The 12,567-nt window shown below is 36.0% G+C and overlaps 2 protein-coding genes across 2 annotated transcripts; one reads left to right on the top strand and one right to left on the bottom strand.

Annotated features, from left to right (window-relative positions):
- The first annotated feature begins 1,478 nt into the window (after positions 1 to 1,478).
- LOC132188041 (putative WEB family protein At1g65010, chloroplastic) lies at positions 1,479 to 6,845 on the top strand. The gene is given in 8 exon segments (XM_059602454.1): positions 1,479 to 1,559; positions 1,798 to 1,995; positions 2,083 to 2,205; positions 2,396 to 2,433; positions 2,513 to 2,687; positions 2,985 to 6,392; positions 6,492 to 6,596; positions 6,693 to 6,845. Coding segments are annotated over 8 exon segments (4,281 nt in total).
- A 2,898-nt stretch (positions 6,846 to 9,743) lies between these two features.
- Positions 9,744 to 12,175, bottom strand: LOC132188040 (putative F-box/FBD/LRR-repeat protein At4g03220). The gene is made up of 3 exons (XM_059602453.1): positions 11,132 to 12,175; positions 10,158 to 10,313; positions 9,744 to 10,055 (listed from the first exon to the last, which is right to left on the bottom strand). Exons 1-3 carry the CDS (start codon positions 12,131 to 12,133, stop codon positions 9,744 to 9,746), a joined length of 1,470 nt encoding a protein of 489 aa, XP_059458436.1. The 5' UTR covers positions 12,134 to 12,175.
- Positions 12,176 to 12,567: the final 392 nt, after the last annotated feature.

The raw sequence follows: 12,567 nt of genomic DNA, 5'->3' as shown, positions 1-12,567 counted from the left end.
TATGAATCTCCTCAAGACGTCTCTGCTAAAGCCCTTAAGGACGATCACAATCTATTAGTGTCACTCAAATTCAAGTATCTTTTGAACTTGAGTATAGGACATCTAATCATAACACCTCCTCATTGAATCTTTTTTTGATTTTCCCGATGCTGATTGGGCCGGTTGTCCAAATACTATAAAATCTATAAGTGCTTGGTGCATGTTTTTGGTTAACTCTCTGACCTCCTGAAGTGCAAGAAGCAAATTCATATTTCAAAATCTTCCTCTGGAGCTGAACAATATCGTTCTAAGTCCTGTTAGCTAGCTAGTTCAAAAATTGTTTGGCTTAGAGAGACACATTTTGGTGTTCACCTTAGCCAAGAGATGTAAGGAGCTAGATCCCAAAAATGTTGATACTTGAATGAAAAGAAAATCCTTTAGGTTTTAAATAAAACCCCCTCTTTTGTACAAATAACCATGTATATATATATATATATATATATATATATATGTAATCTATGTCACTTTTAAATTTGTAAAGTTCTTGTAATATAGGAGTTGTTTGTTACTGTACTTTTTTTTTTTTGTGAAATAATAATAATAATGATTGGTATATAAAAATAAAAAAAGTATTGAAAAGTGAAAAAAAAATATATATATATTTTGTAATGATTTTTTTTATTTAAATAATAATATAAAAAGTAAACGATGTGATATAAAAAGTAAGAATAATTTAATGTTGATTTTTTTTAAAAAAAAAAAAAACAACTCTATAAACTCTAGTTTTATGTGCAGACCCATAAATGAGAGACAGAGAGAAGACATAATGACATGACATTTGATTATTTTACTATATATATATATATATATAGTATCAATCATCCTGGCCTCTTTTCATCAGCTTTAGAGGGAAACTAAGCAGCTGCTTAATATGTTGTGCTGTGATTTGTATTTGTGTAGAAACTGAAAATGGAACTCAAATCTGATTTGTTTGTTGACAAATGTTTTTTAGAATTTGAACAAAATGACATTTTCTTGAAAGTTTTTTCATTTTTTAAATTATTAAAAGAAATTGGTTTTAATTATTAAAAGTAGAACTTGGAAAGCCAAAAACGATTGACTTTTGGGGTCTAAGAATGGAGGTATAGGGGTTGCAAGCAACGTTTATAGGAAACCTTTCCAACATCCGGTTCGTCTATTTCCAATGTGGGATATAAAAGTAGGCTAGTGACTCTTCCACAACCATGATAATATAAGGCGAGAAGCCAGAAGAATATGAAAATAGAGCGGCAGAGAAGTTATACTAAATAATAGAGAAACCAAAGTCATCTCGTAGTGTACTAAAGCCAGCTGGCCCAGCATGCACCAACTAATAGACATGCTCTCTCTCTGTGGCTTTGGCATTTAACAATCGTTTGGTTTGTGGCAGTGATGATGAAGATTTCAACGAGACTGAGAATTCGAAGGACTTGGGTGATAGAAAAAAAGCAAAGAAGAAAATGCTAAGGTTGTTTAAGCACAAGTCAGAGAAATCCTGGGAGAGATTGGAGTTCAAGTTCTCTGATGTTCGGGCTTTTCAGGTCTCTGTCTCTCTCTCTCTCTCTCCACAAGCCCCATTGTCGGATTTAACGTTCTGTATATGTTTTAATGCCTGTTTTTCTTGTTGATTTTTCATTTTTCATTATAATGAGCAATTGGGATGCCTTGAGTTCTTGTCATGCACACATGCAAATTAATAAGCTGAGTTGAGTTGAGTTGGAGAAACAACCCAATTTGGAGGAAACTTTAATGTTTTGTATCGTATCCATGCAATTGCAGGTGCCGAAAGGATGGGATAAGCTTTTTGTGTCTATTGTTTCTGTGGAAACAGGAAGAACCATAACCAAGTCGGGGAAGGCATCTGTAAGGAATGGAACTTGTCAATGGGAAGAGGGTTTTTCAGAATCTATTTGGATTTCACCACATGATGCTTCCAAAGATAATGAAAAATGCCTTGTTAAACTCGTGGTTGCTAAGGTCTGATGCCTACATCACTTACTCACCAAGCTTTCTTTATTGTTATTGACCAATATACTAAACTACTACTGCCATTATTATTTGTAGGGATCAGCTAGATTTGGTACACTTGGAGAGGCTACAACAAATTTGGCCAACCACATTACGTTAGGAACCTCTGTTCCTGTTTCATTACCACTCAAAAAATGTGAACATGGGACAATCTTACAAGTATGCTCAAAATAAGTCTTTTTCTGCAATAGAGAGAGAGAGAAAAATTAAGTCTTTTTTTTTTTTACTTACCAAACAGCATATTAGATATTGCACTAGTCAGCTACTGATTCTTTGATTATGAGATAACAAGTTCTTGACTTTAACCCCTATCTAAAGCAAGCCTTTTGGTCTCCTCACTGGATTGCAGATTAAAATTCAATGCCTAACACCAAGAACAAAGCTTAGGTAATGTGGTTCAGAGAGAATCTTTATGCCATTTTTGACATGCTGTTAGTTCTATAATTTTTTTTGTTTTCTTTTAAAGGGATGAGCAATTTAAAGACGCAAAGTCATACAAGGAGGAGATGAATGTTGACTACAATGACATAGATAATAAATCAGATGTGTCTGATAGTGCCTTCAACAGGAGTGTTGGACCATCATCTATTCAAAACTTGGACAGCACATATTTTTCAGGAGAAATTTGTGTGGCAGGGTATGTTATTACCTTGTTATCACAATGAGTTGCATTCCTGTTGTGTGTAGATATTCAATTGTTAGCTTTTTTGTCTTGTTCAATCAGAACATGACTGTATCCTCATTTCTTTCCATTAATACTACCGAGTGTTCATCTCTATTTGTTTCAAGAGTTTTAACATTTCATTTTTGAGCATTCAATGACTGGGGTTTCTTTTCTGATCAGATTCTAAAATGTTGTTACTCTTTGTTATTACAAACATTGTTCATGAAACTAGCTGTGACTGACAAAATCTGAAAATCTTCTCTTGTTGCTACAGGAAATAAGTTTCTCAGCATTGACTTCATATGGTAGATTTGATTCCATGGGGGGTTCCATTGACACAGAAATAGTTTCCACTCGAAATAATTTAAATGGGGTTACAAACAATTATCTGAGTGGCAAATAAGATTCAACCAGCTCTGAAGATGGTTGTGGTTCTTATTCTTTTAGTCGTGCTTCAAGATCAAATAACTCATCCTTTACTTCAAGGTTCTCAGGCTCAGGAAACCATCTCCATAAACAAAGTGAAGACTTTGGTGAAGATTCACATGGCAATGCCACATCACTGCCGCAGAATTCTGCTTCAACTAAAGACCTTCTGGATGCTGCAGAAGTTACAATTGACTTACTTCGGGCTGAAGCTCGGATGTGGAAACAAAATGCTCGAAAGCTAATGATTGATCTGGAAAGATTGCGGAAGGAATTATCTGATCAGTCAGATAATCGGGCAAGTCTTGAAGTGGAGCTTGCAGCTTCACATACTAAATGTGATACCTTGAAGCTGGAAATTGAGCAACTAAAAGTCTTATTGGAGGACTCAAAGTTGAAACAAAATTCCTCTGAACTTGAAAACTTAGATCATATTCAAGAGGCACTAAAAGATGAGCTCAAGTATCAGAAAGATTCAAATGCCACATTATCCTTGCAACTAAGGAAAACTCAAGAATCAAATGTTGAGCTCGTTTCTATTCTTCATGAGCTGGAAGATACCCTAGAACAGCAGAAACAGGTGATCGATAATCTTTCAATGGCCAAGTCAGGTTATGAAGATATAGAAAAGCATAGCCATGAATATCAAGGCAATTCAAACAAGCATGTTTTAGCCAATGAGATCAGAAAGGTCTCTTGTGAATCAAATCTACAAGGTGGTGCTGTTGAATACATAGTACATGATCTGCAGAAAGGAATTGGAGAGGACAATGGGATTTCAGAGCTTCAGTTCCAACAGTTGCAGGAATCACATAAGAACTTGGAAAGTACCATCCAGATTCTGGAGAAATGCGTGGAGGAGAAGGACCATGAGATAGAGACCGAACAAGGTTTCAAGACTCAAATTCTAATGGAGTGTGAGGCAGAATGGAGAGGTAGATTAACCGAAAAAGAGGAAGAAATCATCAATTTGAAAGCAAAATTATCTGAAGCTCTTGATTCTCAAAGTTCAAGGGAAATGGAGTTTGCAGGTGGATGTGATTCTGCTCTTATCAAATAAATCGAGGCTTCGAAGCAGGTGCAAGAGCTTAAAACATATTGCGGTGAGCTTTCGGATGAGAACTCAAAATTTCAATTTAAGTTCATGGAATCAAGGGAGGATCTTCAGACATCTGCCGCCTCTTCTAATTCTTCATTAGGTGAGGATCCACACTATGATCTTTCTCCCACCTCTGAATCTGAAGAAAGCCAATTGAAATTTCAAACATGTAAGCCTGAAGAGGAACTGAAGAAGGAAATTTTTATCAATGAAGTTTCTGCCAACCACTTAGAGATTCAATGTACAGATTTCTGGAAGAAGTGTGCAGACCTGGAGCATCAGCTGCATGCTTTCAAGGACAAACATGTGCCAGATGGTGTGAACATGGAATTAGTATCTAAAGTGACAAACCTAAGTAAGAAACTGCTGGAAAAAACTTTTGAGGCCGAGAAGCTCAAGGCTGACAGCATGATGAAGGAAACTCAGATTACTAATCTTCAGGAAGAGAAAAGCCAGGTTGAAGAAGTTATAAACAAATTTTTGGGTGATTTGCATAATGATTTGATGGTGGTTAATGGCAGTATGGATTTCCAGGATACAGCTAGCAAGATTCTTGAAAGGAAATTAGCGGAAATAGAAAATGACAGACATGACTTGGAAGTCCACTGGTCTGAACTAGAAGTGGAAAATGTGGAGTTATCAGAACGAATATTTGGCTTGGAAGTTGTGTTGAGATGTGTTACTGATGAGAAGGAGGCAAATCGTCTGGTAAATCAAAAATTAGAATCTCATGCCATTAGTCTCAAGGATGAAATTAGAAGATTGGAAACTCAACTAGAGGAACAAAAAGTTGATATGAAACAGAAGTTGCAAAACATGCAGAACAGGTGGTTAGAAGCACAAGAAGAGTATGTGAAATTAGTGAATCCAAGTTCACAATTAACGACTGGAGGTCTTAGTGAAGAATGTTCTTCACTTCAGAAATCAAATGGAGAGCTAAGGAAGAAAAACTGGGAATTACATAAGCATTCAGTCTTGGAAGCAGAACAATTGGAATCACACAAGGTTTTTTCTCATGTGTTAAATGAAGTTGAAGCTTTAGAAGAAAAAATTTCTTTAATGCAAGAAGAAGTTGCCTCAAAGGGAAAGGCCATAACTTCAGAACTAGATGTACTTCTCCATGGAAACCAAAGGCTTAAAGAGAAGATTGTTCTCGAAGAGAGCTTGTTAAATCGAATCTACTTGGAGAAAACAGTTGAAGTTGAGGACTTGAAAAGACAGGTTGCACAACTCACTGAACAGATATCTCTAGAAAAGAAGAGAAAAGCTTTAGAAGTTGCACATGAAGTTCGTTGTTTACGTGCTGATAAAGCTATGCTTGAAGCTGATCTTCAAGAAGTCCGAGGACAAGTTAAATTATATGAAAACAAGCTTGGTATTCTTCAAGAGGAGTATGAAGCAAAGGTGCAAGGACTAATTGGTGAGCTCATGGCCAGCAAGCAAAACCAGGAAATTCTCATGGCTGATCATGGAAAGGTGCGAAGGCAATTGGAAGATGTTAAATCTAAAGAAAAGGGGCTAAAAAGCATCATTAGAGGCCTTGAGAAAAGCATCATTAGGGGGCTTGAGATAGAGTTTAAATCTTCTGAATACAAGAGGCTACAGCTAACAGAAGAAATGTCCAGCCTTAAGGTTCAATTACAGAAAGCAGGAATGCTTCAGGATGAAGCTTTGGCTTTTAGGAGATCACTCACTGATGCCAAACTTGAAAATGGAAGACTGGAAGCTTCATTTCAGATATTAGCTGCAGATTATGAAGAGCTGAAGGCTGAGAGGGTCTCACTTATTCAGAAAACGGGTAGCATGCAGAATTCTTCATCCGAATCAGAGGACTGCAACCACATAGTTGCTCTTGAGGAAAAGATTTTGCGGCTGGAGTGGGATCTAACTGCAAGAGAAGCATTATGTGCCCATAATGCTAAGCTGAAAAATGAGTTTGCCCAGCTTAAGAGAGAAAATAGCCAATTTCAGAGACAAATAAAATATCTTCAGGAAAAACAAGAATGCCTGAAAAGAGCTCAAGCTCTTGAAGATGCACTAAGACAAAACAAAGAAGTAAAAGCGGACCACAAGAAGTCCACCGGTGCAATTCTTCCTTATTGTCATGAATCCAAAGCCATGAGTACTTCTGTTCACGACGAATCAAGGCTCTCACAGGTATGTAGCACCTATTTTCCTGTCTCATTTATTCGATGTGGTTTAAATTAGCCTAAAACAGGTTTTCTGGCTCTATAACTTCAACTTCTAAAATGACAGAAAGATGATAATAACAGCACAAGTCAATCCAGCGACGAGTTGTCTTTGGAAACTGATCAACTAAAACTTTCATATGGTCAAGGCAGAGAACAAGTTGAAAGACAAGTTGTTATTGCCATCTTTCTGAGTGCCCTTTTCTTTTCCTCTTCATTAATTTTTTTTCTTTTTATAAGTAGTTCATTAAATTATTTCTTTCGACAGAAAGATGATAACAAACAACATTTTGATACTCCTGCTGGAAGTTCTCAAGGTAAAGGAATTGATCCTATGACAAAGATCCAATATTTTCTTGAGAGTGAACCTTCTTAGTATATGAAGACAAGTGAGATGCTTGAAACCCAGCTTAAGAGGTAGTTACAAATGGCACATTTCCTACTAATGTACCAATTGTTGTTGCTTTCCAAAGATACACATGTAACAGTTGTCTCACATAAGGTTCCATGATTCCCTCTTTCTTTGTGCCAATTGTGTAGGTATTTATTAGCTTTATGAGGGACTAAATGCTCTCATTATCTGAGGTATCTGTTTCAGAATGTTAAGGGACCAATGTAATTACTGAAACGAATGAATTTGTTGGTTTCACTGACAACTATAAACCACCTTAACTTAATTGTGTCTGCTACTATGAATACCTATTTTAAGCAAGAAGTCAAAAAAAAAAAAAAAAAAAAATCCTACAGATTACAGAAACTTGGTTGTGTTACAAGATGAGAAATATGCCCAATTAACGTGCCTCCTTTAGAAGATCACAAGCTCATGTTGCTGAGGATAAGGAGGCAGATGGTTTGCACAAGGAGTGTTCTGCAGCAAGATGCTTATGTGGAGGATAGTTGAGTTGTTGAACCATGCAACAGAAGATGGGATAAGGAGAATATGCATACTTTTTCTTTTTCTTTTTTTAATTTTTTAGACTTTTTTGTCTTTCATTTTTTAAAATATATATATATTATGGGTGTTTTTGTCTTTTTGCAAGACAAAAGGGATGTATTGCAATTTCATAGTTTGTGGGGACATTATTTCTATTGAAGGTTTGATACGACATTACAAATTGCATGATGGTAAAAGAGAATATGCATATTTTTCCTAAAATAAATATAGCATACATAAGAATGATTTCTACTAAAGAAAAAAAAAAAATTAAGAGTAGGAAATCAGATGAGAGATAGTATTTTTCAAGTACCTTAAAATCTTTTTCACCACCTGCTAATGGAGTTTGGTTGGATGATGCATAAATTTGCACACTCGATTTACTGCAAATGCGAGGGTCAGGCTGAGTGAGACATAGATATTGAAGTGACCCAACCGTTCTCTGAAGAAGAGAGGGATCTTCCATTGGATCACCCGTAAGAGCTGATAAGGTGTGGGAGGATGACATTGGTGAGGTAATCGGTTTAGCTTCATGCATGTTGGTAAGTTTAAGCAAATCCAGAATATATCTTCTCTATGAGAGAAGTAAACCAGCTGGTAGCCATAGGACCTCAATGCCAAGGAAGAATGAGAGCTGTCCAAGATCTTTAATTGCAAAATCCACCTTCAGATGGTTGAGAAGCTCATCAATGGCGCAGCAAGTTTCCAACACATTATGGCTGCAATGAATTATGTATTGCCTAATATATCATGGACCAAAAATGAAGATTTGGCATAGGTACGATCAAATTAGACATGACTGTGAGTACGTAAAAAACCGGATAAGTAACTCGGGATTTGTATAAAATGACGATAGGAAAACGGTTGAGGCATCAGCTGAGATATGGAATAAGCTTTTTGTCTATTATAAAATATATGCAAGGTTTAGAAACAAGACATTATCTATTTATGATAGCTTGCTCTAATAATTTGACGAATATTAAGTGACTGGCCATGTGAATTAGGAATACGATCATCTCAATTTCAAATGAAATTGATAGCATTTATTTTATAGTCAATATTTAAGTTGGTGCATTTAACAGTAAATATGAAGTCAATGTTAATACGTCTTTTAAAAAACTTAAAAAATGTAAAATTATGTAATATTGTTAGATGCATAAACTTCATATTCTGACCATAAAATTGATAATATTAGTCTATCCATTTCTTTTGAAATCCTATGAATTATGGTTCTTTATGAATCCCAAAAATATGATTAGAAAACCAGTTTGTACTTGCAGCATAAAAGTTGTGGTCATGAAATGGCTAAGATTGGTTATGTTCATGAATGCCGACTATTTTTCTGTAGACTGCCTCCACTAAATATGATTAGTGACATCATTCCCATTTCTTCTCCTTTTCTATTGGCGTGGTCCTGTAAGTCGACCCAAGCCCCATTTTTCCCCATCCCCACCTTTACTTTGTACTGTTTCTTTTGTTTGTTTGTTTTCTTTTTCTTTTACTTTTTCTTTTGTTTCCGGTGTGTTCTTTGTTAGTTTTTTCGTTTGTGCTGATGTATTTGCTGAGGGAAAAAAACAAGCCAGCTGTTTTTTAATGTTCAACTACAACGTAGGCCAAGATATGGGATTCCTTGAGCTAATTGAATATGAACTCTCAATGATTCGAGTAGGGACGGCACCATATATAGCTTTTTAGAAAAATATCTCAATTGTCCAATGGAACGTTTTGATTCTCATATTGAAGTTTGAATTTTACTTTGCTCGTTTAAAATTGTTCTCTTTTTAAAATTGTAAACCAAAAATTGTTCTCTTTTTAAAAATTGTAAACCATTTTCGAGTTTGAGCTTCCACTTTTCAAATTGTCGGAATTCCTCGGACGGCCGCCGGAAGTTGATGGCAATTTTTCGCTGGTGAACCAAACACCAAAAATTATGTTCAAAAATAAAAATAATATTTACGTCAAAACAAATCGAAATCCATTCAAACTTGATAAAATAAAATTTACTACAGCTCATAACACCCACATCATGTCATATTTCTCATATGATTGAGATTCACAAAAACCAAACATCAACATTAAATAAAAGGAGCGCACTTAAAATCTTCAATATATACCAATTGAAAAGAAAAAAAAGTTGATCGAGAAAGCTTATCAGCCACAACTTTTCTCCACTATTCTTGGTAAATGACGAAAGAGTCTTTGCTTATAAGTGATTTAAAATAAAAATAAAAAATAAATAAAAAATGAATTTAAATTGAGTAGTTCAACTATTTATGAATCATGGCTCGCCACTATTGTTGGCAACATCTTTCATCAATACTATGCAAATTCACAACGTAAGTTTAAAAAAATCATCGCTCATCTTAAACATCATAAGAAATTTAATTACATAAGACGAAGACTCTGATGATGACGGTGGTTATCCAATGATGAATATAGAATCAATTTTGTTGAAGGCTTCTTGAACTTTTTTAACTCAATAATGACATCTGATGATGATAGTGGTGATGAATACAAAATGGTCATCAGTTCCAATTCTTGTGCATTCGTGAGCAAATATTTGATTAGTTCTATTTCATTCTCTTTATCAAAAAGATGCACAACTACTTTTTTCAGTTGATGAGTAAACATGAAGTTTTGAGATTGCCAATATTCCATCTTAAATGGAAGCTCACTCGAAGGCATTGAGTTTGTCACCTAATAAAAGAACAAAGAGAGAGAAGTGAAATTGACAGAGTTAAAAGATGGACAATTTATAAAAATATTTTGAAAAGGCATATATGATGCTATGTTACTTACACTAGCACAAACGTGTAGACTGAGAAGCTTTAGATTAGTTGTTCCTCTGAGAAGGGAGGACAATGGTAGGACTTGGTCACCAAGTGAACTTCTTATCACAGTCAAATGCTCAACATTATCAAATGAAAATGGCAAGCAACCATGCTTAAGTAAAGCCTACAACGTTAAAAGGTAAATCTTAGCATAAAAGTAAAATCGATGCAAAGCAAAAAATATTGCTAAATGGCATGGGACTTAACATCCACAAAAGTAAATTAAATTTGTTATAGTTTTAAAGAAAGAGAAGAAATAAACAAGAGTTGTAACATTCAAAACTTTCAAAGGTAGGAGTTTCTGGTTTGCTGGGGGAAAGTTTTGAAATTGAGAAACATTGCTCGACAATTTATTCAATTCAAAGTGGGAGATGACATCTACATTTGGCTTGATCATTGGCATCCAGCTACTTTATCAAAAGTATGGCTATGATGGATCATAAACTCTCAACTGTTATAAGAAATCAGGACTGTTGCTAAAACCAGCAAGATATGAGGATTAATTTGGTCTCTATCCAAAGTTCTCTCCATTTGGTGCAAATTTGCACTGCACCAGAAAAAGGAATCTATACTATACCTGTGATGAGACATGGCATGCAATAAGAGGGTAGGGTAGGGATGTGGGTTGGTGGAAGATGGTTTGGTTTCCCTCCCAATTGTTATCCCTCGACATGATTTTCTTACATGGTTTGGTGTTAGCAGAGTATGATTTCTGCCATGGTGATCGGCCATTAAAGAATTTTGCTGTCACATAGCATTACTCTTACTCGAAACTTATACTAAAAAAAACTCGGCTATCAATGATGATCTAGATTCAAATTCCAAATAAATCCAAACATTCTAATATTAATATGCTTATGTTTAGTCTCTAAAAAATCAATTATTAAAGAGACACATATTAGAATAATATTCAGAATATAACAGGGAGAATTGTGGCGTTACCTCAACAAAACAACCATATAGTTTTAGATGTCTAGCCTTTTGTACGCTGTGAAGAATCTTAACCAAGTTATTCTTGGTCGAATCTGGATTCCCCTTCGATTGAGCAGGTAGATGAAGACCAATTAGAGCCTGCAAAAGATCTGGCGAATCCCTCATACAATAGTCATCGACAGTAATTCCACTCCATTGAAATGTTTGGAGATTGGGAGCAGAGATTTTCAGTGATGTACTACTGGAGGATTTGGGAAACCAGACTAGATTAAGTTCATAGAGTTTGTGAAGCTGCTGAATCTCAACATCGCAGAGGTGACTATCAACGCTTACAATCGATAAAATCTCAATAGACGAGCTGGTGATAGTCATAGCCTTTATCCCGCTAATTTTGTCAAGCTTCAATACCTTGAGGGACTTGAAAGATGAAAGCAATTCACCCAAATTGCAATTGCAGTTGTTTTCGATTTGAACGTGGCGTAATTGTAAGCTCTGTAGCTCTGAAGCAAAATAGGGAGGAGCTGAGGGTAATTTGAGAAGGGCATTTTCGGCGTCGATGTCCAGGAACGTTACGGAATTACAACGCAGAACACAAAGCGGCAAGGAAAAGTGTTGACGACCGAGGAGAAAGAATTTCAGGCGAACTCCTGCAACGCTGCCCTGGTTTACTGCGTGCTGTAACCACGTCTCCACCCGGTAGTATTCTTCGTCTTGATCAACAACGCTTCCTTCGAAAGACCAACGGATCGCAAAGCGATCCGTCATCACCCCATGCAAGCAGCGGAGAGCCATGAACCTATCCACAAAGCTGTAGAAGTGAGGTCCACCTGATTTGTCTTCGATGTTACTCAAACACAAATTAGGGTTTGAAATGCACAACTCTCGGCATCTTTTTGATACGACGCATAATCTCGCAATGTCCCTCATCCCGAGGAAATCAAGAACGTTATGAACAGCACCATCTGGAAGGTCGCTGAATCCTGAATTCTGCTTCTTCGTAGGCGGTTTCATGGTAAAGCAATTCTAAACACACTGTATGAAGTAATTCCTTCTGTACCCTTCTCAGTGGGTTTGTATTGATATATATAATACTTACCGTCAGACTCCTACATTAACTCAATTACAATAAGATGAGATACATTCAAATAATATTTAAATTAAGATATCACTAAGATATACACAAGTGACAGATCGATATGGGATAAGTGTAAGTTATCCCTTATTATTTGAATTCAAACATGAGATATCTTCATTGGTGTTTGAGATTTTTTTTTTTTTGGAAATCTCAATATGATTGATTAAAGGAGCCTTGCTCAACAATAACACGTGGTATAATGCTAGTAGGAAACTTTGCCAAACTATCAGCCACCTCATTGGCACTACGGGGATGTGTTCCACCTGCCATTCTTGGAATGGAACTGCACTAGCTGGTTCTTCATGTGCTC

Source organism: Corylus avellana, chromosome ca7, assembly GCF_901000735.1.
Source record: "Corylus avellana chromosome ca7, CavTom2PMs-1.0".
Classification (NCBI taxonomy): domain Eukaryota; kingdom Viridiplantae; phylum Streptophyta; class Magnoliopsida; order Fagales; family Betulaceae; genus Corylus; species Corylus avellana.
Note: the sequence above shows the minus strand (reverse complement) of the source record. Positions and strands in the feature narration are given on the sequence as shown.

Bases quoted from the DNA above. Each gene is read 5' to 3' on its own strand.
- LOC132188040 (XM_059602453.1), bottom strand. From the start codon at position 12,133: ATGAAACCGCCTACGAAGAAGCAGAATTCAGGATTCAGCGACCTTCCA. The intron at 10,314-11,131 runs GTAACGCCACAA...TTAACGTTGTAG, and splicing joins TATATGGTTGTTTTGTTGAG to GCTTTACTTAAGCATGGTTG. The intron at 10,056-10,157 runs GTAAGTAACATA...TTCTTTTATTAG, and splicing joins GTCTACACGTTTGTGCTAGT to GTGACAAACTCAATGCCTTC.